Source organism: Pantherophis guttatus, chromosome 2 (genome assembly GCF_059756535.1).
Source record: "Pantherophis guttatus breed Tessera chromosome 2, ASM5975653v1, whole genome shotgun sequence".
In the NCBI taxonomy this organism is placed as follows: Eukaryota; Metazoa; Chordata; class Lepidosauria; order Squamata; family Colubridae; genus Pantherophis; species Pantherophis guttatus.
In genome coordinates, this window is record NC_142064.1 from 66,922,309 (window position 1) to 66,949,977 (window position 27,669).

At 35.9% G+C, this 27,669-nt stretch overlaps 1 protein-coding gene across 3 annotated transcripts in view; it reads right to left on the reverse strand.

Annotated features, from left to right (window-relative positions):
- Positions 1-27,669, reverse strand: part of VPS13A (vacuolar protein sorting 13 homolog A) — a 116,863-nt gene that overhangs the window by 64,634 nt on the left and 24,560 nt on the right. For all 3 annotated transcript variants that reach the window (XM_034410198.3, XM_034410200.3, XM_034410199.3), the window contains exons 12-33: positions 27,057-27,163; positions 26,607-26,778; positions 24,514-24,576; positions 23,373-23,502; positions 23,009-23,103; positions 22,234-22,376; positions 21,277-21,478; positions 21,067-21,181; positions 20,807-20,943; positions 19,936-20,068; positions 18,254-18,371; positions 14,897-15,035; positions 12,506-12,593; positions 11,221-11,390; positions 6,909-7,065; positions 5,061-5,140; positions 4,665-4,724; positions 4,431-4,581; positions 3,720-3,836; positions 3,539-3,642; positions 2,821-2,988; positions 681-988 (exon numbers count right to left, since the gene is read on the reverse strand). In XM_034410198.3, coding sequence (XP_034266089.1) covers positions 681-988; positions 2,821-2,988; positions 3,539-3,642; positions 3,720-3,836; positions 4,431-4,581; positions 4,665-4,724; positions 5,061-5,140; positions 6,909-7,065; positions 11,221-11,390; positions 12,506-12,593; positions 14,897-15,035; positions 18,254-18,371; positions 19,936-20,068; positions 20,807-20,943; positions 21,067-21,181; positions 21,277-21,478; positions 22,234-22,376; positions 23,009-23,103; positions 23,373-23,502; positions 24,514-24,576; positions 26,607-26,778; positions 27,057-27,163 — 2,957 coding nt within the window. The remainder of the gene's footprint in view (positions 1-680; positions 989-2,820; positions 2,989-3,538; positions 3,643-3,719; positions 3,837-4,430; positions 4,582-4,664; positions 4,725-5,060; positions 5,141-6,908; positions 7,066-11,220; positions 11,391-12,505; positions 12,594-14,896; positions 15,036-18,253; positions 18,372-19,935; positions 20,069-20,806; positions 20,944-21,066; positions 21,182-21,276; positions 21,479-22,233; positions 22,377-23,008; positions 23,104-23,372; positions 23,503-24,513; positions 24,577-26,606; positions 26,779-27,056; positions 27,164-27,669) is intronic.

The window sequence follows — 27,669 nt, forward strand, 5'->3', positions numbered from 1 at the left end:
AGCTAGGTAAGGATATAGCAGAAAACAATAAGAAATTTGGAACTTTCTGGATGGAGCAAGTTTAGTATCCAAGTTACTATTGCCTTAGAATTGTACATACTGTATAACTAATGAATTAATTTAATACTTCAGCATACTTTGGAAAAACTCAATTTAGATTGCAAAAATGATTTTGAATTAATTATTCTATACTAAAGATTCATTATATTCTTATTGCTTTACTTCAGTACTTGGAAGTCATTGAGAAGTGTGGATTTTTCAGACATAAGGGTTCCTAAAGCAAAAATATTTCTCTAGTGTCAGCAGAAATCTATACTGACTTACAACAATGGATTTTTGTTCTATTATTTGTCAACATTTAAATTGAGGAGGCAGGTTGTCAAGGAAAAGGACTTTCAAACAAAATACTCAAGGTTTTTGGAGCTATTTTAATTAATTTGAAATTATAAAATAGTTTTGAAAAGGAGAAGAGAAAAAGAATGGCGAGGAAAGTCTGTATCTGATGGAGGAATTAGTTTTTTTCAAAATTTCTTTTTGGTGGTTATACAATATAAAGCTGAGGTTGTTAACCGTAGCACACCACATCATACTCTTCCAATTAAGTTCCTTAGTTTGAAATTATAATTATATTATAATTTATAATTATAATTTAGAAAAATTATGAAACCATTTTAACTTACCTGAATAATTTTAGTTCACTCAGCTTCACACAAATACTGTCAAGAACTGGTGGGACACTGTAACGAAGTTTTGTTTTCACAAGTATAAACTCATTTTTTATGGTGATCATACCAAAATCAGCAACTAAAACATCAGTAGATACCGCTGATTGTGGGATTATGACAACAGGTGCTTTAATGTTAATGTCCAATGCCATTCGGGAACTCTGCTTAGCTAATTCCTTTACACCTGAGGCTGCTTTTTCAGCAGCTTGAACAGTGGCTTCAGTAATTGCTTCCTTTGCCATCTGAAAATTGTTTACAAAAGCCTAGAATTTAAATAAAAAGAGTTCAGCAATAAATAAGGATTAACCCATATGCATTCCAATTTATCATTACAGTTATCATCTTCATCTCACATTTAAGTACTTCAGGAACAAGCATTTTGTTATGTTAAGGAAAACATAGATTTGAAGGAAGTAGGAATGTACAGTCCAATCAGTCCAAACATTTTTGGACCATTTTTGAACCATGCCAGTTCCTCAATGGTTTCCACAGAAAGCATCTTAAGCACGAGCGGAAGTCCAGGAGAGGCCACAAACTGCACACCAGTTTTATCTGACGGAACACTAGCCAGTCAAAGTGATACCTCACCAGAACCAGAAGAGCCAAAAATCCCAAGCCACTCCATTTTATTTTGGTTGACTCACAGCTGGTTCGGCCCCATCCAGAGCCTCACAGCTTCCAGGCACTGGGCCAACAGCTGAACAGTGTCATGGGCCAGTCCAGAATTGGAGATACATAGCTGAGTATCTGATAATACTGCATGCTATGCTGCTGGATGATCTTCTCCAGAAATCTCATATAGATTTAAAGAGGAAAATGAGGCTAGAGCCCTGAAACACTCCACACTGTAGGGGACTTCTCCTCCCCACAACCCTAACTTGAACCAGTCACAGAAGGAAGAGGAGAATCACTGCATGACAATACCACCCATTCCCAACAGCCCAAACCAATCCTGATAATACCATGGTCAATGATATCAAATACAAATGAGAGGATCAGGAGTGCTTGAATAGATGCTCCACCCACATCCTGAGTTCTCAGAAGTCATTCATAAGCACAAGTAATATTGTTGCAGTGCATAGTCCAGTCTTAACCCTGACTGAAAAGGTCCAGATAAACTGCTCTATCCAGGGCATTCTGAAGTTGAGTACCTACCACTCTCTCAACAACCTTCCATCAAGAGATCCAGTTTGGTGTAATGGTTAAGGCACCAGGCAAGAAACCAGGAGGCACTGATTTCTAATCCTGCTCTAGGCATGAAAATTGGCCGAGTCACTTTGAGCCAATCATTGTGTTTCAGTCCAACCTAACTCATAGAGTTGTAAGGAAACTAGGAGGAGGAAGGAGCATTAAGTATGTTTGCTGCCTTGAGATATTTATGTAAAAAAAAAATAAAGGTGGGTTAAAAAAGATCTTAAAAAAGAAGGATGGAGACTAGACGAAAGTTGTCCAACAAACAATGGTCTCTTGAGAAGGGGGCATACATACTATTCTTTCAAAACAAATGACACCATACCATCCTGTAATGAGACATTACTCACTACTGAGTCAACCATATGCCACCTCCCAGGATGCCTTAATATACACGATTTCTTGGGCAGTATTTTTATTTAGAGGACGATTACACTTCTTCCATAAACTAACTTTTCTGCATTATTTTGAGGATTCTATTTCAAAGTTGCACATATCAAATAGAGAAATATTCTCTCTTGCTACACCTATCTTAACCTCCAATGTGCACCAGAACCTCTTAAGTGTAGAACTTAATAACATGAGAGTAATATATATAGTGCATGTATTTTTTAAATATAATGTAACAAATTATATTTTAAACTGCTCTCAGGGATAATGCTTAGCTGAAAAGTTGTATTAATAATATACAGTTAACAATATACAGTTTAAATAATCTCTTCTATCAATTGAGTTCAATTGAGTTCAATCTCTTCTATCAATTGAGTTCAATTGAGAATAAATAGGGACTGCTAAAACAAGTTCAGTAGCTTTTTATAGTGTACAGCAAGCAAAACAAATTTACTTTAAAATCATCCAAGCTGTGTGTTAGTTCACAAATATCAGAAGAAATGTTTTGACTTACCAAAATTGCAGAAACAAATTTGTTGACAAAAATAATTTGAATACATCCAACAGTTAAATAAATCTTGCTGTCAACAGCATTCATATTTGTAAAGGAAGCACCATCAGTGGCACATGTGTATGTAATCATTTTTAAACTAAAGACTTCTTTTCCAGTTATATAGAGAGCCTTGAAATAAAAAAAATTCAGTATAAATATTTTAATTTTAAAGAATTATGTGTTTATCAAAAATGCCATGAGAAAATTCTATGGCTCCCCTTCTATTCGTGTAATCCTTCATGTTCATGAAATAGACTTTGATCCAATGAATTAATGGGAAGTTTTAGGAGGAAAATGTATCATCTTCAAATTATACAGCACATATTAAAAGCAGGAAAAGGGAATTTTTTTTTAAAAAAATATCTGTGGTATGAGCTAATTCCTGTCTGTACAATATAGGGACCAATCCAGTATGTGCACGGTAGCAGTAACTAGATATAGAATACGAACAGTAAAGTTAAACTGAGATGAGTAATTTGTCTGTAGTCTTTGTTATAAAGTATATTCAAGGCAACTTTCTTCTCTGATAAATTAAATAATTTAAAGTATCTTCTACTAAATCAGGGACATATAAGTATTTAAAACTGCAAATACACTGTTTTCTATAGAGAGCCTAAAGCCTAAAACACAACTGATCTTTGAATTAGTAAATATCAACACATTAAAAGTACATCTGTACCTTTTTATAAAGTGCTGTCACATCACAATCCAAAATAATTATATTTTTTAATTTAGCAGATATTTCAGTTGTTTCTTTCTTCATTACCACTTGGCTATCAAGACCTACATATAATAAAATTATAAATGTCAATAAAGTCTCATTTTCAAAGCTTTTTCTCTACAATCTTGTTTATTTTTACCTTCTATGCTAATTTCTGAGATCCAGCGTTTCTGTTCTCTTATAAAAATACGTAAACAATTCATGTCTACCAAAAGATGGAGATCACAAACATCCTCATGTTTTGATTTTTTTGAACCTATGGGAAATTAAAAATTACAAATAAACATAACTCCAAGAGAAAGTTGAATTTCATGAGGTGAATATATTGCATTACCACCCAAATAGAAGAGGAAATCAATGAGAAAATATATCAGGGGAAGGAGGCTGTTGACTCTTCTCATCTGACTGCAGTTAAAAAAATACTAATACAACTAGGAACTTCAAAGAATTACTGCTTATATGTAGGAGGGCATTTGGTCCATCTGTTCTCACTATAAATGAAGATTTTATTTCAGATAAATACTATAATACAGCTTTCAACAGAAAGATTTTTTAACTGCTTGAAAGGGATAACTTTTCTTAAATAATAAATGTTTTAGCATCAGACATGGAAAGAATTAATTTTTAAAAGGTATAATTCTCTCCTTATCTCGTTTCATCAACAAAATCCAAAATTGTTTTCAGATGGACACTTGGAACATAAGAATACCTATTAGTCAGCAGTTTTAAAATTATCTTGAGTGATTTAGAAATGGAAATTATTAATCCTGAAATAATCTCTTCACCCCGAATGTGAAATAAGGCTGAAAATTCAAGAAGCAATACAAAGTTTGATATCGAAAAGCCTTACTAAATTTCCTAAGGACTTCTTTTTTTTCTTCTTTTTCTTGGACAATTTCTACTGTATTAGCCTCTTGAGTTGGAAGGAGACTATTTAGAAAATTCATTGTACTCAGAAGTGCTTCTGTATGTAAATGAATATCTATAGAAGAAAAAGTCACCTGAAGAACAAATGCATTTTATTAATATGTTTTAAAAGCACCTTCTGAGATATAGCAATTATATAAATAGAAACAATTATTACCTTTATCAACTGTAGAACATTCTGGTAAGTACTCTTCAGTTCTGGAGCATTAATATCTGCCTATTCTCAAAAACATGACATTTTAAATTAGAAAATATTACACAACATAGCTGCAACAGAACTCTACAGATAGGAGATCTATAATCAATTCTCAGTATTTGCTTTGGTAATTACCACACTTTTGGAATAGACACCTCCACCTATTCACATTGCTGTTTATCTATTACCCAATGATAACCTGTCCTTCATAAATGTGCTTAATACCAATTTCAATTCCTTCTATTCTTTTTCCAACACATTTATTCCTGAACAATTAAATAATTTAAACAATTATTTAAACATTAAATAATTTAAATGTCCACAGAAAGTTTAAGGAGATTGAATCCTTTCCCTTACCTTGATGTACTCAATGGATAGAAGATCTTCCACTGAATTATCCAGAGTTGAAATAATATAAACAGGCTGGTCTTTATTATCTAATTAAAGAAACAGTAAGAAAAATTAAAAATCGTACTACGAAACAAATGAATACAGAAAGCCCTCGACTTAAAACGGCCTTGGAAAAAGTGACTTACGACCTGTCCTTGAAGTTATGACTATTGCACCATCCTGCCATAGTGCGATCACAATCAGGTGCTTGACAAACAGCTCCTATTCATGATGTTGCATTATCTTGCAATCACATGTTTGCAATATGCAACCTTCCCAGCTGGCTTTTGAGAAACAAAGTCAATTTGGGAAGTTGGATATGTTTAATGACCATCAAAAAAATGGTCATAAGATCAAGTTTGGTCACAATGATGACTCATTCTATGACTGCATTGACTTATGCCATTTGATCTGTATTGATATATCAAGGACTACCTGGATAATCAAAAGCTATACAAAAAACCAGAATAATTTAAGTTTAATTAATTATAATAAAAGCAAAATTAATTAAAGAGCCTTGATAGTACAGTGGTTTAGTGCACCCTGTTATCAACACAGCTGCCTGCAATTTCTGCTGGTTCGAATCTCTCCAAGGCTCAAGGTTGACTCAGCCTTCCATCCTTTCTAAGGTAGGTGAAATGAGGACCCAGTTTGGGGGCAGTAAGATGACTTTGTATAAAAATATACAAAAGAATGAAGGCTATTGCTTAACGCATTGTAAGCCGCCCTGAGTCTCCAGAGAAGGGCGGCATATAAATCAAATTAAAAAAAATAAAATAAATAAATAAAAATAAATAAAAAAAATAAAAAAAATTATATTGAACAAAGAAATTCATGAATAACATCTGTAAAGTATTACTTAGATTGCCAATAAAATAGTTCTTGCCCTATGATCAAAATTGGGATCTGAATATGATCGGGACCTAAGCAATGATATTGTTAAGAAAGTTGTGCCTGATTTTATGACCTTTTTTGTCGCATTCATTAAAATTACTAAGCAAATCTGCCTTTCCCTATTGCTGAAAGTTCCCCCCTCCCCTTGGTAAAGTCACAAATGATCATGGGACCCAGGACAACTACAACTATCGTAAATACACGCCAGTTGCCAAGTGCCCAAATTTTGTCACACAACTACGGGGATTACTGCAATGGTTGTAAGTGCAAGGATCAGTCATTAAATTAATTTTTTTCAATGATATCATAACTTTGAATGGTTGTTAAGAAATAGTCGTTAACTTAAAGACTACCTGTATTATAGTTTCATGAAAGGAACCTACCTAAAGAGAGTAATATCAATTGAAACTTTATCATGAAATTAGTACTATTTCTACTGTTTTATTCATTTATTAAATTTATATGTCACCCATCTCACTATCATAGTTAGTGGCTTATAGTATAATAAAAAGTTAATACAAAGCAATTAAAAAATTTAAAAAATTAAATAACTAAGGTAATAATAATATCAAAGTTTTGTTCCTTTTTGTATGGTTGATTTTGCCTTTGACCATAAAATTAAATAAACTATTGTTAAAATAACAGTGCAAAGATATTGTTTATATCTGTAAACAAACAAAAGCTAGTCTAATTTAATCTAATACAGTCTTTGTTCAGTAATCACTCATTCAGTGACCATTCAAAGTTACAATGGCATTTAATGGGGCACTTAGATGAGAATGGACTTTTGCTGGAAGTCTTCACTAAATATTTCTCTCATTCAACTAAAATAAAAGTAGGGCAAATTGCTACTTTAATGAACTGTTATTTAAAAAAATAGTAGCTTCAATTTCCTCTTTTAAAATAATATATAATACTTACCTATATATTCTGGACACATTAAGCAAATTTCTCTAAGAAAAGCAGTAGCAGTCATGTCATATGTTCTGAGTTTAAGTTCAGTGCCTAATTTTAAAATTTCCAACCGAAGAATTGGCTTTTCAATGTCTTCTGCAAGACGACACACCTGAACAAACACCTATTTATTTAAAAAAGACAGGATGGTTAACCTAATTTTCAATAAGTTTAGGATGGACAGATATCACAGGGCTGGAAATAACTTTCAAGGTCTTCTAGACAATCATTTGCCTTTTAATAGTTAAAGCAACCTTTCACTTCTTAAAGATATAAAATGATTAATTTATAAAGTAAGCATAAATCACCTTGAGTTACCTGCAAAGTAAAAAAGGCAGGGAAAAAATATCTAATAAATGAATAAAATATAGTTTTTGAATTTGGGGAATGATACATTTTAAGTACATAACAATGGAAGGAAAAAACAAAATACAGTTATTCCTTGACTTACAACAGTTTGTTTAGTGACCGTTCAAAGTTACAATGGCATCGGAAAAAGTGACTTATGACCATTTTTCACACAACCGTTGCAGCATCCCCACAGTCACATGATCAAAATTCAGAAGCTTGACAACTGATTCATATTTATGTCCAGAGGTCATGTGATCACCTTTCATAACCTTCTGACAAGCAAAATCAATGAGGAAGCCAGATTCACTTAACAACTATGTTGCTAACTTAACAACTGCAATGATTCACTTAACAACTGTGGCACAAAAGGTTGTAAAATGGACCAAAATTAATTTAACAAATGTTTAATTTAGCAACAAAAATTTGGGGCTCAATTGTGGTCATAATTCGAGGTATCTATATAAGTAATTATTTTTTCACCAAAAAAATATTATGCCAATAATTCTAAATTTGTCAAAAGGCTATGAATACATTTCATTGGTTATTAAGTCAGTTAAAGGAAAACTACATCTTTTTTTACTCTGAAGTAACACAATGTAATGAAGTGCTTGTTTCAATCAAAAGAAAATATTTTTTTCCTACACTGAAATAATAAAATACAATTATGTCGTTGTCTCTGTCACAATAAATTCTTTGTACATTCTCCCAAACTGACCGTATTAATTCTTACTACCTAATGCAAGGCCACTGCTACAATCCCAGTTGATAAAAAAATAAACTAAGTTTTTGTCCAAGGAAATGTGACTGAATACTAGTTCCTTTGCTTTTTTCCCGTCTCTCATGCTGTAATCTTTATTTATATTGTAGTTGTGGATCATTTTCCTCAATAAATAAAAGCACAAGTATACTATATTTGATTCATTTGTCAAAATTGGGTTCTCTTTATCTTGTTTTAGTACTTGTGTAGAAAACAGATCACTTATGTAGAAATATTGAAAATTCATGTACGTTCACAAACTTTTAAGCATGACTGTATGTTTAATTATGTTTCTGAATTAAACATTCAAATTTTGGATTTTTTAAGATCTAAACCAGGGGTGAAATGCTACTGGTTCAGGTGAACTGGTAGCAGAGATTGAGGCTGATTCGCCGAACCGGTAGCAAGTGCTGGCTGGCCACACCCGTGAACCAGTCCGTGGCCCGCAGCTCTGCAATGCTTCCCTGCCTTCCATGCTGCCTTCCCGGCATCCCCGTGGCCAGTTTGCGAAGGCGGGCAAGCAGAAGGCCACGTGGAAGGCAGGCAAGCATGGCAGGGCTGCGGGGAAGGGAGCTAGCAGCCTACTCCCTTCCCTGCAGCCCTGCCATGCTTGCCTGCCTTCCACGCTGCCTTCCCGGCGGTTCCCACGCCTGCTTGCCTTCTGAGGTCAGTGTCCAACTAACCCTAACCCCATTGCCCTTGGGGGAGATGCAGCGGCTGCGCTGGGGCTGAGAGGGGTGGCGGTACCGGAGAGGAGTGGGCTTAACAAAAAGATACAAGACATGGCAGGGGCAGACAAATAAAGGGAGGGGGAGCCCTGCGACAATCCGAGTCTGTTAGAGCCTTTTTATTCTCCTGCTGCAAAAACTCCCCACAATACCTGAAACGCCTCTCGCGTCTTTCAGAAGCGATTGGGGGGGGCTGGAGGGGGGGAGAGTGCCCAGCAAAGGCCAGGAAGACCCAGCCACCCCCTCCCGCCCTCCTTCCCCCTTCTCCTGTCTGGCTGGCAAGAAACAGGATGTGGACAGCCGCTGTCCCACTATTCTACCTCCTCTGCAAAACTGCTCCACGGCTCCGTTCACCTCCAGCACCCCAATGCAATGCCCATGGCTTGCGCGGGACAGACCATGGTGGCTGCAAGGCAGAGATGCTGCCTGTGCAAGGGGGGGGGAGAGCGAGAGTGCAGGCATCACATCAAGCAGCCTTCCTCCTCCTCTTCGCCTCTTCCAGCATTGGGCAGGGCTCGGAGCGGCAAGAGGGAAGGCAAGGCAACCGCGACTTTCTCCTCCTCCTCCTTGCGGGGTTCAATGAGTTTGTTTTGCAAGCTCACCCGAGGTTTGCAACTTTGCACGGCCTTTGGGACTTTTGTGCAGCAAGTCCCCCTCTTCCTCCTCTGCAGCTCTAACGTGGGCTTTTAATTCATGAGGAAGGAAGAGAAACCCTCCCATCCCACCAGAGGACCGATTAGATTTTCTTGTCGCTCGCGGCAGGAATCCAGGCTTTGCTGGCCCGGTGGCCCTTGGGGGAAATGCAACTATTGTGCTGGGGCTGAGAGGGGCAGCGCCGCTGGCGCTGAGAGAAGCCGCTCCCTTTCTTCCTTCTCCCGCCACTGCCGCTGGAGCCAAGACTGCTGCTCTGCTGGGGTATGCATGGGCAGCCTCGGGAGGGCAGGTAAATGTAAGGCCAACGCTGGCGGTGGGGAAGGGAGACCCACTGTGCTCGGCCAAAGAACCACCTCGAGAGAACATAGCAAGGCTCGCTCGCCTTTTGGGTGTGGCGCGCTCGGCTTCCGCAGGGCCTTTGGGCAATTGCCGCCCTCATACATTTCCCTCCACCTGAGGTCCCGCTGCCTGCATCCAGCCCATGATGGGGGGACACACCGCTTCCGCCAGGCCACACCCACCAAGCCACACCCACAGAACTGATGGCAAAAAAATTTAGATTTCACCACTGATCTAAACTGTAAAGTTGGTTAGGTAACTGGTCCAGGCCGCTATGAAATATGTTTTTACTGGTTATAATGTTATTAGATTCATTGGAGAAAGATGCTGAAAATAAACAGATGCCATCCCTTATAATCTATTAAAATTCAACTTAATAACAAAAATTAAAGAGAAAAAAGTGAAAGAAATACTTTCTTTCTGTATTTTCTCAAATATAGAAAACTATTTACCTGACTAAGGTAGTTTGATTACAGCAGTGTAGAAATATGGATGGATGGATGGATGGATGGATGGATGGAGATAGATAGATAGATAGATAGATAGATAGATAGATAGATAGATAGATAGATAGATAGATGATAGATAGATAGATTCATTCATTCATTCATTCATTCATTCATTCATTCATTCATTCATTCATTCATTCTCAATACTAATCCAGCAGGCATAGGGAAAATTCATAATGATGTTACTAGTGGAGTGAATTAAAGAGAACCAAAAGGAAAGGTAAGAAACAGAATCATGTACCTGTAAGTCTTCTTATCAAAATTGTATCTCCCATATAAAAATATTCATTCACTAGAGTATTAAAGAAAATAATGAAGAATAGCACTGAGATATATGGCTATTATCTGGATCAGTGCAGGCCGCTTTCTACATATGAAAGTTTTACAGCATTTATTGATGAGTAATGTACAATAAAATTTGTAAAAAGTAACAAAAATTGAAAGCCACCAATATTTATTTAAAATTAAACCATGGTCCTTCTGATTTTCTTGTTCCTTTAGCTTGGCCTACTCGTTCCTTTAGTTTGGCCTACTGGAAGTCTTAAATAAATAACTTTGCATTCTGTTGCAGCTCTACTTTTCATAACAATTCTTCCTTTCACACTACCTATTGACAACCCACACCTTACAGTATTTTGGTGATTCCCCTAGTCCTTAAAATGATGGACAGCTGTGAACTCTGGGAAGACAGGGAAATATCAAATGATTTTTCCCCTCAATATCAGAGGGGACACAGTTGTTAAAGATAAATGTAACAGAGTAGTTTTTGTTCAATCTAGTCATATATGTAAGGAGATACTGATGCCAATCAAATTCAGAAATAAAGCAACTATAGTAATAATGATAAAATAAAGACATGAACATACATTTCAGAAAGAAAACATACATAAACAGTTTGACAAACAATCACAAATCTTTAATAGTAAAAAGTAAAGCATTACCTCAGATATTTCAAATCTTAATTGGAAATCAGTCATATTTTTCAAAGGTTCAGTTTTTGCTGTTTTTTTTCGGAAGCTACTAGTTCTACTCAGTGAGCCCAAAGGTGCTTCAAAAAATGGTAGGTCTTCCAAAGGACTACTTGGAGCATCATAAAATTCATCCTCAGATTCTAATAGACAGTTCAACGTAAAATAATGATTATTAAAACATGCTGCCATTTTGACTTATTTGTGTTACATACTGTAGCAAAAACCCAATAATTACATGTAACATAGGCAGATTTTAGATTTATGAGATTTTATTTAGGTATTTATTTTTATTATTTGGCTTGAGCTCCAAGACCTACCATCCATATCCTAATACAAAGGCATATGAAGTAATAATTCTGACACTATTTTTGAATATTGGAATAAAACTGAAATTATAGTGCTTTTACATAAAAATCGAATCTTGTTTGTTCCAGTTCTTTTCATTTCAAATGGCACAATTTAAAGAAGTTGACCTTTGTTGCTATTGATTAACAAGTGGAAGTCATAAAACACTGCTGACCTTCAGGCATACAGATATTTTTAGCTCATTTCTAATCTGCATAAATAATACATATTAGCCGGATAGAAAAAACTGCATGAAAACACTTATATAAAATAATGAAATTCTGATACATACATACATACATTATCATTATACTATTTTCTTTTGTGGTAACCATTGTTACACAACATACAGAAAATAAGTAACAAAAAGTCAAGAGTGAAGAAAAACAAAATTCTAACTAAATCTAGTTTGCACCAACACAAATTATTATACATGTGTATCTTCGTGTCTTTTTTTCATAGATAAATTTATATATTGCCTTTTGGTATTGCTCTTTTTTTTTCATTCACTCCATCTAACTATAACCTTTAGACTTCCCCTTTCTCTCAACCCATTCATTCTTTTTCATATGCTTTGTTTTTCAGTCTGATCCTATTCATTGATCATTTTTAAAAAAAAAAATATTCTGCATCCATTCATTCTTGACCTTACTTCTTCATGTTTTACCACATACTTAAGTACCAATTTCCACTGCAGTCAGCATACTAATATGATTTATCTGCCCTTGCCAATTCTCACTTCCATATAAAAAAGCAAAGAGAAACATGCTCTTATCACAGCTATTTCCCATTCTTCTGATAAGCATTAATTCTTTGCAACAGATCTCATTACCCAGTATTTTTTCTAACATTTACAAAGTATTTTATAAGTGAACATTGCTAGATTAAATAAACATGAAATGAAATTTACCACTTGATCCAGTTATTGAAAGAGCTTCTAAAAATGGAAGTACTGAGGTTGACATTTGAGGTGTTGTTATCAGAGAAGATGCTTGAAGCTGCAGTACAAAAGCAAAATGTAATCTTCTTTAATTCAGGAATATATTACTCCCTTAGCTAATATAAACATTTGCCTAATTTTTCTGGTTGTTCAAAGTCAGTAAACTATAACATCAATAGTAATAGTAAATTTCAAAATATCAACATACAACAATTAGAATTGTTACAATTAGAATGAGACAAGACTTACAAATCTCCTCTTTTTAAGAAAACATGTGATGCTAACAATAATGCCAACCAGGGAGTAAGTATAATGAAAGATAACGAAACAAAAATTTAATTAAGAAGAAGCAAAAAGTAGTTGAGGGGCAATGTTATTGTTCAACACTTTGAATTTAAGTAATTGTTTTAAGTAAAACAATTACTTAATATTAAGTAAGATATTAAGAATAGATAGAAGTGCTTCATGTATAGGGAGTATGCAGATTTGTACAGAAGGTAGGCCTTCAGTTTCTCCTAATCTTAGATGACCTGGCTGCTCCTTGAACTGAACTCAGAAACAAACCAAAACCCAGCACTGTTTCTCAAAGTAGAAATTGCATTTACATGCTATGTAAATTTGATTTAGACTGTATTATGTACCAGATGAATTTTTCAATGTTTCACAAAATTATCCATATAGTAGGAAGGCAGTCATTGGGTTATGACGGTAATTGGAAACAGAATTTTTCTTTCTAAGTGATGCAGTTGTAAAGCATATGTCACAATGTATCATTTAAATGATGGCAATCAAGGTAGTCCTAGTTGCCATTGTTAACTGAAGACCCTGGCTTGGTCCCTCCCAAGCCTCAGTAAGGTAAGAGACTGCCTCTTCTTCAATTCTCCCCATTCTCCCCATTCACTTATCTAGCTGTCGTCTCTGCCCTTTTGGTTACCCTGTACTCTACTGCCTCTGTAAGCTGTGCTCTGCTGGCTCTGCCACCCTACACTCCCCTGGCCCTGCTATCTTGCACTCTGTTAGCCCTGCCACTGCAAAAACAATTACGTATACATTAAGCAAGGTGATAGAACTGGACAGCAGGGCCAGTCAAGCACAGGGTGACAGAGCTTCAGAATGCAAGGCAACCAAAAGGGCAGAGATAGGGGGGATGGAGGATGGGAGATAATGAGAGCAGCCATGCAATTGTAGCACAAGCTGTCAAACACTTGATTTTTGATTATGTGACTACACGAACATTGCAAAAGCCATAACTTCAGGGACCGGGTATTAACTACCATTTGTTCAGCATAGCCATAACTCCAAATTGTTTCTAAACAAGTGGTCTTTAAACAAGGGTTACCTATAATGTAAGTCTGAATGTAACTTGTCTACTAGCTAAAACTGGTGGCTTGCCTACTAGTCAAAATTGAAGGCCAATACCTGAAAAATCAAAGTTAAATCCAGATCCAAAAACATCTGTACACACAAAATCTGCAGCTTATTAGTAAGCTCTAATAAAAATGAACTCCTGGCTCTCAATTGACTATCTAGCCCTTTCTAAATTAGGTTTTGATCTGTTTGTCCATCACAATTCAAAAATTAATTTGAGATTAATATAATAGATTTTCTTGGCTGTGATGGAAAGACAGAATTAGAAATTCTTTCTCATCCAGTCAACAGTCCACATGATAGTATGAATTATCAGAATAAAAATAAACCATGTACCCCAGTGGTGAAATACAATTTTTTTACTACCGGTTCTGTGGACGTGGCTTGGTGGGTGTGGTGTGGCTTGGTGGGCGTGGCAGGGGAAGGATACTGCAAAATCCCCATTCTGTCCCCACTCTTGGGAGAAGGATATTGTAAAATCTCCATTCCCACCACCAGCCAGAGGTGGTATTTGCCAGTTCTCCAAACTACTCAAAATTTCCACTACCGGTTCTCCAGAACCTGCTGGATTTCACCCCTGACGTACCCTCAAGCTTCTTTCTCACATCACGGACCTAATTTTAGTGCTCCTATGGTGAGTTCTTGAAACTACAAGAAATGTACCTTAATGCAATTAAATGGATATGACATGGAGGGTTTGTTAAGATCACTATCATGACAAATTCACCACAGCAGGAAAACAGTGAGAGGTTGAAACAATTTCTAAAAATTTGTAATTTTTCCTAATTGCTATTCCCTCGCAATCCACTTTTCTATGCTGGCAAATTATCACAGAAAAAAAGAAAATAAAGGCATTAACTAAATATTTGCTTATATGACTTCTGCTAATTATTTCGTTTGTGCAAAATAAGGAAATATCACATCGATCAAATACTTCATTGTGATTAAATTGCCCAAGAATCTTATGTGTTATAAATGAACATTTAAACTTGCCTTGGAAGGTTGTAGAACAGTTGTGGAGTCAGATGAATTTTTTGGTTTTGGAATGCTGTCAATAAGTTCCAGAATAGATTTTAATTTCTCATCTGAGATATTGAATGAAAGTAATGGCAGCTCACCATACATTTTGTACCTAAAAAAGAAATAACCATTAGAAAAACATATCCAGTCAGGATTCGTGCAGCTTACAATCAAAACAAATAAAAATAACAACAAAAAACATCATTTTAAAAACAAGAGAAATAAAATCATATAAAACCATCATAAAATACACAGAACTCACAGCCCATTTGATAAACCCATTTATCAAAACAATCAGTATAGCCACTGCACCAGCTCCACCACATTTCCCTGTCTCCATGCCCATTGGCAAAACCATGTCTTCAAGGTGTTATACAGCTTTAGGATAAACTTGGGATATAAATGATAGTTCTATCACAGATAGGCAACTGCCTTCTTGGAATTGGAAACAAAATAAATAAGTGCTAAGATCTATATTGAGATTATTTCACATATGTAAATACAGATAATCCTCGATTTATAACAATTCATTTATTGACCGCTCGAAGTTGCAACAGCATTGAAAAGTTATTTATGACTGTTTTTTACACTTACAACCGTTACAGCATCCCCGTAGTCGTGTGATCAAAATTCTGATGCTTGGCAACTGATTCATGTTTGACAGTTGCAGTGTCCATGAGTCATGTGATCACCTTTTGTGATTTTCTGATAAGTAGTCAAAGGGGAAGCCACATTCATTCAAAACCGTGTTACTAACAGCTGCAGTGATTCACTTAACAACTGTGACAAGAAAGGTTGTAAAATGAGGCAAACTCATTTTTTAAAAAAATTTGATTTATATGCCGCCCTTCTCCGGAGACTCAGGGTGGCTTACAATGCGTTAAGCAATAGCCTTCATACTTTTGTATATTTATACAAAGTCAGCTTATTGCCCCCACAAACTGGGTTCTCAATTTACCTACCTTAGAAAGGATGGAAGGCTGAGTCAACCTTGAGCCTGGTAAGATTCGAACCTGCAGTAATTGCAGGCAGCTGTGTTAATAACAGGGTGCATTAAACCACTGTACTACCAAGGCTCCTACTTAATTATCCTGCTTAATAACAGAAATTTTGGCATCAATTGTGGTCATAAATTGACGACTACCTATAATCATGAGTATGAGAGCGTGCATTCAGTGGATGATACTAAGTTAATGAAAAGAAAAACTGTGCCATTTCGGGTATCCCCAAGTTCTATAAAAGTAGCAAATGCATTATATATGCATACAACTTTATAAACTAACAACACAACAGGATATTAAATATAGAATTGATATACTACAAACTAATACTAGATTTTGTTGTTCTAATCATCTGTATTATGAAAAAAACAAATTAAATATATTTCTGTCTCAACTCAAAAAGTTGTCCATGCAATTTTTGGAATATCCAACACGCATGGTTATTACCATGATTCAGTGGCCTTAAATATAAACTAAAGTGCTATATTACTAGTCTATAGTATTCCTGGTCTGCTACTGTAAACAAATGGCCTCTCTCTTAATTTACAGAAAGCTTTGAAAACCTAGCTTTGGTTTATTTATTATTATGGCTGGTCACACAGTTAGCAAGATATTTAGACAGGATTTGGCATTTTGGTTAAAGTGCAGTACTGCAGGCTACTTCTGCTGATCACTGGCTGCCAGCAGTTTGGCAGATTAAATCTCACCAGGCTCAAGATTGACTCAGCCTTCCATCCTCCCAAGGTTGGTAAAATGAGGACCTAGATTGTTGGGGGCAATATGCTGACTCTGTAATCTCTTAGAGAGGGCTGTAAAGCACTGTGAAGCGGTATATACCATATTTTTTGGACTAAAAGATGCTCCAAAGTATAAGATGCACCTAGCTTTTGGGAGGAAAACAAGAGGGAAAAAATCTGCCTCTACCTCTGAGCAATTTACTTCCTTGCAGCAAACAGCATGGTCAGCTTCAGCACAGCCTGATTTAGCACGAGCAGCTGATTGGCGGTTGGATCTGCCTCCTGGAATACCTCCTATCAGCTGTTCCAGGCTGCGGGGATCGCCACCATCATCACCGCTGTCACTTATCACCGCCTCCACGCGCCCCATTTTCGGCCTCTGCGCATCCCGTTTTCAGCCTGTTCCAGGCGGTGGGGATCGCACCGCCACCTATCCCCGCCACCTGGAACGGGCCAAAAACAGGGCGCGCAAAGGCCAAAAACGGGATGCACGGAGGCCAAAAATGGGGCACACAGAGGCAGCGATAGGTGACAGTGGCAATGGGCGGCAGCAATCCTCACAGCCTGGAACAGCTGATAGAAGGTATTCTGGGAGGCAGATCCAATCGCCAATCAGCTGCTCATGCTAAATCAGGCTGTGCTGAAGCTGACCATGCTGTTTGCCACAAGGAGGTAAATTGCTGGGAGGCAGAGGATGAAGAATGGGGGCTGGCGGATGGGCGGGGCTTCAGCAACTTTAGCTGTGTAAGAAGCACAGTCATTCCCACTTTTTGGGGGGGGGAACTGCGTCTTATATTCTAAAAAGTACGGTAAGTCTAAGCGCTATTGCTTTCGAATTCTTCCCAAGGACCTTAGAAAGGCAGATATTGTTCTTTGATGGTGTTATTGCTATGTTTATTATTTAAGGTACCTGTTTTGTTTTGTGGATTTTGTTCTTTATGAGATTATTTAATCTGGGCTGTCTATCTGATTTAAACTTTTTAGCTGTTTTCTTGTTTTGTACACCACTCAGAATCCACTGAATTGAGGAGTGAATTAATGAATGATTGAACACTTCTCTATGTAGGGCAAATCATCTACCAAGGTAACCATAAGAACAATCCGATACCCAGGCATGAGATAAATATAGATAATCCATGCCATAAACAAATGTGAGGAGGAAGAAAATACAGTGGATAGCTTTCTAGCTTGCCAAATGTGGCAAAAAGATCATAAAATGGGGCAAGATTTACTTAATAAATGTCTCATTTAGGAACAGAAATTTTGGATTCAGTTGCGATCATAAGTCGAGGGCTCTCTGAAGATGATTTATCTGGCAATAAAATGACGTTACCATGAAATAGCTACCCCTGAGTAAACTAAAAATCTGATCTAGGAGGTAGGTCTAATCTTCAGATTTGATCACCTGGTTCAATATTCTCCTATTTTTTGGTACCAAGTGGTCAATTTAAAAGCATGTCTATTGGATTTACTGGTAGAAGGTCAACAGATATTGAAGAAGTATATAATCATAGTCTCCATCAAATGAACAATACATATAGTAACAGTAGTAATAGTAATAATACAAATAGTTATAATTGTTGCAGTAATACTTGGGCATTCTTGCATCTGTTACAACCATTGCTCTGTTCAGTTCCATTTTCACATCCAGAGGTTGCAAGATATGTTGAGATGAGGATTGTAACCTACGAGCCCCCTCCCAGTTTTCATCTAGAAATGAAAAAATATTTCTTGTAAGAAACTTCAAGAAACAATTATATTACAGTACAGTAGATGCTTTCCAAATGTTTTTCATCAATTTTAAGAAGCTTGGCTACATCAATGCTGATGCTAATGGAAAACTACAAAGAGCAACTTTACACTAATTTTAGTGGCATCTTTATTGTGGTGAACCCAATAGATAGAAGCAGAGGAATGATAGGATTTGTTTGAGCTTTTAAAAATCAAGATTCCCCTTATTTCCCACTTGCTCTGGAATGGTCCCGTGTTTCCTATGAACTAGCTTAGGGGGTAGAAAGCCTTCACTGCAACTCTCATACTCTGTAGGTAAACCATGTCCAGAAAGACACTATCCCTCCTCAATATCCTAAACTGCCTGGGTGAGCCTTGGTAAAATGACTTTGTTGTTGTAGTTGTTGTTGTTTACCAGACCTCCCAGCCTAGTTTCTTGATCTATTGCCCGATGGTTCATGTTTCTCCAGTTAGTATTCTAATAATGGAGGAGATTCAGCTCAGATGTCTGCTGCATTCTAAAAGTATTAAGTGCTTCTATCTGCACTGGCTTCTATCTGCACTGGCTTCTATGATGATCCTGGATTTCAGAGGGGCCCTGCTATGAGTAGAACCTAGTGGTGGTCTTACTACAGGGTGTTGCTGCTGCTGCTGTTGGTTTCAATGTCAATACTGCTGCTTGCCTCCTCTGCTATGCTCCAGGCATTAGAGGATATCCATATTTTGATTCCACTTGAAGTAGAAAAATAGTGTCTGATTCTTTGCTATGGAGAGATATTTTGCAATTTGCTTCTATCGACTGAACTGCTGGTTAGCAGAGTTCACCACATTTGCTCTTATGCAACTTTTGTTATTGGCTATGGATTCTCTAAACCTTAATTTCTTTAAAGCTATGAAAAGATCCTTTTTTGGTTGCTATTCTCTGCAACAATAAACAAACAGTCATTGTTGGAATTAGTACAGTAGTCACTGAACCATTATGCCCAACTACATAACATACTCTTATTAGAGAGCAGTTTGGCAGACAAGAGCTGGGACAGATGGCTTTGCCCTCTTCTGTCAGGTTCTCTGAAGCAGGTAATTGATGATGGTTCTTCCAATTTTAAAATCATGCTTATCTTCTCCCAATTCTCAATACTTATTCAGCATAGAAGTTAAATAATGGAAGTGTATACAGTCTTCTCTCACTCTTTGCCAGTCTGTTTTTCTGTGTACTGTTCAAATTATGGCTTTCTAATCTAGGAATAAGTTTTGCATGGAGACAATGAAATGTTCTAGGATTCCCATATTTCTAAGAACGTTCTACAGTCTTAATATGATTGACACAATCAGTGGCCTAATATTATGAACTAACCTAGATGAATTTGACTCTTATTTTGTGAAGAGAACACTATGTTTAGCTGAGCCTTAATGAGATGATTCTCATTGAAAGTGATAACTTGCTCAAGATGACATAAACCATAGGGAAGGGAAAATTTACATAGCATGTTAAACAAGGGTATTCCATGTTATTCCTTAAAAATCAACAAAAGTTAATACTTACAATGTCTGCTATAAAGTAGCTGTATGCTACTGAGTTGAATGTCAAACCTATCATATGCTCTTGACATAATATCTTCAAGAGCACTTTCGCCAACTTTGATATCTGACAAGGTAGACCGACATTTACTACTCATCTTTAAAAAAAAAAACCAATAGAAATAGTCAATACATATTCCAAGAATAGGTTACAAATAAAGCGAAGGGCTCTGTACAAATCAATCAGGGAATACCCTGAACTACCCTGCATAGAGCATTGTTCTCTACATAGAGCAAAATCAGGAATGTTACTCTCTTCACCTCATCTTGCACTTCTTGCCTCCTTCAGCATTTCTCATTCTATTAATGTTTTGTCCCTCACCCTATAGCCCAAAGTGACTTCGTTCCTGTTTTTTTTCTACAGATTAAGGTCGGTCAGACTGGTAGATTGGACTGAATCCTTGGCCCAAGGTTTCCATAATAACTGAACTTTTGAAAATATCTAAATTGCCAAATACTGTTAAATCTTCAAATTATATCATCACATGTATATTTTCAAAACTATGGAAATTAATGTACATGATTTAACTGAATTATATAATATTCTGTGTGTGTGTGTGTAAAAAATCTTCTAAATCAAATTTGATTCCTGTTTAATTCAAGACAGATCCATTTTCATGGCAACTGTATGGAAATAGTTTGTCACTGCTTTCTGCCCTCTGTCCCCACGTCTAGTTTATTGCCATATTCCCAAATCTCCCAACCAGGCAGTACCCAGGCTAAACATGGGCCTGAAATGAACTCTGTTAAACTCAGATAAGGTCAGCCAATGGTTATAAAATAAATAACATAAACATAGAATATAAGCAATTTTTTTTGGAATTTGAAGGAGTTACCTTTAAGTGACCTAGATCCAAAAGCAGTTTATTTGACGTAGTTTCATAAAATCCATTTTGTGGAACAATGACATAGGAAGACATAAGATTTATTTTTAAATCTAAGACCTTCTGGGTTTCTATAACATACACTAATCCTAGACAAAAAAGTCAAAAAATTGCATTAGTAACAGTTTCTTGGGCTAGATTCTGCTCCTCACACTATGATAGCTGTTAGTATGAATTCAGTGTGTGTGCATGTGTGTAAAAATATAGTTTACCTGTAGCTGTCTTGTCACGAAATTCTTCCAATTTTGTTAAGGTTGCTGAAGTTATTTGCTCTAAATGAACATCACTTGGGGGTCGGAAGAAATCAAGTAAACTATTCACGGTCATCTGATAAGTATATAAAAGAACAATGATGTATATTCTTAATGTAGAATGTGGTTCTTTTTAAAACTTAATTTGTAGAATAAGCAGTTTCTACTTACGGCATCATATATTATTTCCAAAGGCTGTGACTCTATTATTAGTCTCTGATTGCAATTCTCATCTAAGGGATTGGTTTCAAACATTATCGTGAAGAGTGATGCATTGTGCTGTGAATGGACTGTGTGAGAGGACAGCAGACAGGGTACTGTTTTTTTCTGAGCCATGCCCTGAACTTCAAATGCACTTACACTTGATTCAAATCTGAAAAATAGAAACAAAGGATATACATACATAAAACAAATACACAAATGCATTTAATATATACACCACACACACACACAAAATATTCTACTATATAAAAGAAGTTACTACGAAGTTTTTGCTCTATGTTCTCATAATGTAATAATCAGAAAATTACAATGGGAAATATGAAGGATTTTGACTTTTTTGCCAATTACATTTTTCTCACCTCGTTGAATAGGATCAAATGGGAAAAAAATCCATTTACACAAAAAAGAGGTCTTCACTTATTTGCTGCATTTATATCTTGCTTTTCTTCCAGGAGATCAAGGCTGAATGGTACCTCCTCTAAATATTTTTCATCAGAACAACAACTTGTCTAGTATCTAATTCCCTGACCAAAATCCAATGCTAGAACTACTACTTACTACGCCATACTAACCCTCGGGTAGTTTCTTTAGACATAGATCAAATATCAAATAACAAGAATGAAACGTATTTTGCATGTCTCTTTTAATTTTTTTTTTGGTATCTTCTTAAACTTTTTGTAATGCCCTCAAAATGTTATCTTTCATAAAATATGTTTCAAGGTTCTTCATGTGAGGAGGAAAAACAAACCTGGAAAAAAGCTATCAAAGAGCACAAAACCAGAAGGAAAACCATGAGGACAGGGCAAAGCCGATACAGAAAGAAGGTCACACATGGCCACTCACCCAGAGAAAGGCTCCAACATTTTAAACTATATTTCTATTTACCTACCTTTAATAAATGCCTACCTTATTGCTTCAGCACCAGGACGTTGTGCTACTATCGTACGCAGATCAATTAATGCAAGTTTTATCAGCTCAGGCTTCTCCTTGTTTTCCCTGATTAGCACTGACATGCTTATTAATTTTACATACAGCTTCACAGCTTCATACTATGGAAATTAACAAAAAATATCATGAACTGAAGAACATTTTAACCAAGCATTATTAATGATTACATCTGAAAGTCAGAAAATTAATCATTATGTATGAGAATGTCATATATGATGATTAATTTTCTGAATTTCAGATGTAATGAACTAGACTGAACACACAACACCAAATATAAGAAAAATGCCTTCTAATGGAATGTGTTTTCTAAGTTACTGGTAATTATTTAAAATGATTTTTAAAATTAATAATTCTAATAATAACTTTAAATAATTAAAAGGTTACTCAGAATATTCTGACGGGACAACACAAATAATCCCTCCCTTCCTCAAAGAAGATTCTCCTTTACTCTAATGGCAATTAATCTCAGTTATGCACCAATTAATATTTAATGTTCTAGGAAATGGATTTAGGACAAAAGCCTACGGGCCCATAGTTCTCATGCGTCCTATCCCAACTACAAAAATCTGGTTCATTTACGCTTCAATATGCAAACAAGCAAACAAACAAACAAATTATTTAATGCTTAGGTCTATGTATTAATTTGTACTCTAGATATCATTGTTCATTATAAGATACCATTGCTTTTAAAAGTCCAATGTTTGCTGATCTATCCTACCCAAATCACACCCACCGTTTTTGGCAATGTTGGATCGACAGGAGTTTCACTATATCCAATTGCTGCATAGAGTTTATCTTTTTCTTGTGGAGTCATGAACTGTTCAATACCTGCAATATCAAATTTTACTACAGTAGATAAAAACAAGCACATTTTTCATATGGTATCATTCTATAACAAACACACTGCATAAGGGTTTCAGTATTTTTTTTTTACAATTACAGCTTTGTCAAATGCTTAAATCTACTCCATTAGTGGAAGCGACTTTACCTTTTCTAATAACTAAAGGTACTACGATAAGATAGTTTGGTGTTTAATCATAGTGAAAGCTCATTCCAGCACTACGCAAATTGTTAGATCAAAACTGCCATCTTTATACCTTTTGGTTCTTGTTTTGTTTCAACACTTTTTCCTCCAGACCATCCCCACATCCAACTAAACCAGCCACCAGAGTCTTCATCATCTTGTTTAGCACCTGGTTTGAAAATCTTTAATCCAGCTTTAATAGCCTATTATGCAAAACAAAACAGAAATTAACATTACTAATTGTATGACATCAAATTATTTATTTATTATACCAGTTATAAAGAAAACCTAGCAAGGTGCCTGGAGAAATGCAACCTAATCTGAGCATCTCTTTAAATGGGTAAAGCTGAAGCAGGAGTAGGGTTTTCATAATATAAATTCATACTACTAAAAAGTAGTAACTGCTATTTTAACTTTGTGCATAAGATTAAATAACTCTCATTTTGGAGCTTCTTCTCTGAAAAATATTATCCTGTAGTTGATGAAGAATTTAGGCAATCCTTTTCAAGTTACCATTATATTGTCAGAATCCAAATTAAAGTATCCACAATGGACAGATGACTTTCCAGCTCCTGCCTCAGCATACTCAACAGATTTATAACCCTGAGAATCAGGAATCCTCTCTCGCCCTTCAGGCTTCCCCCACTCTTCCTTAGAAATCCAGCTTCCCCCTCTCTTTCTTAGAAAACCATCTCAACAAACTCTGTGGAACAGAGAAATAGGAAATCCAGGCGAGCCAGCTGGATCCCTTGCCATCACCATTATCTCTTTCTGAAAACATGTACCCCCTAGTTGCAAATATTGTCATCCAGATCCTGCAGTTCTTAACCACCTTATCAGCAAAGGTAAAAAGTTCAGGAAATTTTTATAATGCACAATAATTAAATGGAGGTGGTCACAAAATGTGATCGTATGACCCCAGGACATTGCATTATTGTGTCATAAATCTGAGTCAGTTGCCAAGTATCTGAATTTTTATCAGGTCACGGAAATGCTGCCATGTTCATAAGTATGAGAAAAGGTCATAAGTCACTTTTTTCAGTGCTATTGTAACTTTGAATGGTCATTAAATGAACTGTTGTAAATCGAGGACTACCTGTATTAATTTCATAATGGTTGTTTCATAATGGTTTTACATTATACTTATAATTTACATTATAAATGCTGAAATAAAGACACTACATTTTGTACAGTGTAATTTAGAAGACATTTACCTCAAATTCTGCCTGTTGTCTTGCTAGAGTGATGTTGAATATATCTAAAGTCTTCTCTAGATCCTATAAAGAAAAGTATGTTACATACAATACAATGTATTTATTTAAATATATTTCTACAGTGTTTCCATCATTAAATAATATGGTTGTAAAGTGTAATGTCATGTGACTGCATTGCATATTGATGGCAGTCTTGGTTGCTGTTGTTAAGTGAGGACCTCAAGGGTCATTATGTAATGACCTCACATGACCATAACTTCCACGTTCCTGCCAATGACTTTGCTTGTGGGAAACTAACAGGGAATGTCTTGCTACAACATTGTAATCATGAGCTAGGTGCCATTTCACAATCGTGTGTCTGAAGGGATACTGAAAAGGCCAAAGGCCAAAACTCCAAGACTGGATATAAGTCCCCTTGTTATCCCAAAGGTGCTTTTTCAAAAGGCAACAGTCTTTCCAGCAGTTCCAAGAAGGCTCCACATCCATTTGCACTATTCAGGTGACTCTGAGGACACAGACAAACCTCCAAGTGGCTTCAATGACTCTCTAAAAGAATGCAAATGACCAGTTGTCTGCAAGGAATATAAATCCTTCCATTCCCTACCATCTAGTCACAGCTGAAGAAGCTTCTTGGATGAGAAGCGAAACGTCTTCAAAGAAAAAACAGAAAGTCCAGTTGCCTCTTGAAAAAGCACCTTTGGGACAACCATGACTTGGATAATTGAGAATCTCCATAGACAAATCCCCTTGTTATGTATGGTTGCAGGTTTGAGTGATCAAATGAATCAAATGAACATAAACTACCTGTAGTAGAATTTTTAACAATCAAAGATTCATAAATTGCTATAGCATATCCTCTACTCTAAACCAAGTACTATTGTTCCAGATTTCAGTCAACCTGCAGCAAAAATCTTGGCATCTTCTTAGAAAATTAAGAAAAAAATATTATATACTGCCAGCGAGCTTCCCTTTTTGACATGATAAGATTCAAATCAAGCAACCTGCAATCACAATATAACAAGCATCCCCACTCCTAGCATGAATTATACCAATAATTTTGGTCTGTTTGGAGGCCTAAATCTCTGAAAGGTTTAGGGTATCTATTTCTACCATCAAAAATCCCAAAATGCCAAGCAGATTTTTCTCATTTCTTGTTCCAAACGCCAAGAGATATCTTAATTATTGTTTAATTAAAACTGGGAGAAGCTATTTTTGTCCCTATTCCCTACCCAGGCCCCTGATATGCATACATAGTTGGAATCTTCATCACAATTAGTTTTGGCATTCAAAATATATAGAAAAGACAACTGGGAAAAAGAACCTTCCCTTGTTCAACTGAGGAAAGAACTGGAGAAAAGAAGATACACTCCTTCCTGAAAAGTGTTCTCTCAATCCAATCAACTAGACAACTTCTACCCAGTGGATTATCTCTTATAGTCAGAATTTATGTCTGGGAATGGGACAGAAGTCACACTTGCCAGCATAACCAGGATGGAAAAGGGAGATCTCCTGCTTTTTCTGCACCTCTCAGATGCATTTAGTACCAATGACCAGTGTTCACTGGTACTGCTTTTGAGAATTGGGAGGTAGATGTTACCATTTCATACCGTTTCCTGAGTGAGTGAAAGTAACAGAATTGGAGTTAGAGAGAAGTTAGTAATAGCTTTTTTGCATTAATAGTACCATACATTCCAGATGATGGAAAGTAAGTCATCCATTCTACCCTGTCCTGATCAGGCCCATTTGGAACACTTGGGATGGTAACTAACTGGCAAGTTCACAGGAAAGCTTCCAACATGGTGAAGGGAGGCCAGAAATAAAATCTTGTTGTATATTGGATATTTTTAGGCCACAGAACAGAAAAGGGGATAGCATTTAAATATTTGAACTGTTATCCAAAAAAGGGTTAGACTAGACAGGATAGGACTGACCAATGGATGAATGGAAAACCACAATGAAGTAGATTCAGGAAAGCTGTCAGGAAGAACTTCCTGTCAGCCAGTGGAGGTTTATAAATAAATATGCAATCCAACATTATATTTTAGAAAACAATTTGTAGCTTGTGATAAACTTAGTGATTTAAAACCTCTAACCTCCAACATAAACAAACTCTCTTGTGTAACCTTCTTTGAAGTTATTTTTATTTTATAGAGCTCTTTATAACTTTTCACTTGATTCCTATGGTATCGAATATGTTCCCAAGACCACATTTGTAGCTTAGGTTGGACGTTTACTTCAAGAATGCCTTGTGTAACATATCGCCACCTAATAGAAAAAGAAAAAAATGTTAGGGCATAATATTACATGCAAAATTAGTATTTTTAAAAAATTATATTTTAATAAAGCAATATTCATAAATTAATTTATAATTTTTGATTCTCTTCTCCAAAATACAAAAATTAAATCTATAACTTTATTAATGGGTACTTATGAAATTCTTCCCTATTAAGTTTCTTTGGGATTTTGAGTTCCAATTTATGAGAATATTCTAACAGAAAGACCATCAGAATTGTAGAAGTTTCCAAAAGTTATTGGATGTATACCATTTCCTGGCATTGTTGTGAACAGGAACCTCTGGCCTATATTTTCTATATGGTAAATTCCGGGTCATCATATCAATTGATTCAAGGAGTTCCATAATACTGAAATACTGAAAGAAAAAAATGCAAAAAGTTATTTACTACTAGTATGGTATAATAATTAAAACAAAATGTAAACAGCATTTGCCTTAAAAGTTACATTATTTAAAGGTCGAATATAGTTAATGTTAAAAGCTTTCATTTTATACTGACAATGGAGTATTTAATTTTGAGTTAAAGTAATAATTATTCCAAGAAAAATCTGTTCTTTGGCAGATATATTTATTTCAAGTTGTTCGCAAATCAATACTGATACAAATACATGATTAAAAATCCCCATTGCTATATGGAAAATGGTGTAAAAGTAAATAATGTTGGGAAGTATCCAGTCTATGCCCAACAATATGGCTAAAACTTCAGGAGTATGAAAAGTCCCATCCTTAGATAGCGCTGTAATTGATTAATTAACTGTGCATTTGAGTTAATATTGACTCCTTATGGTTGTGTGACAAGGCTACAGTTTTCTTGGCAATATTTTGGAAGTGGTTTGCTATTGTCTGCTTCCTGTGCACATTTT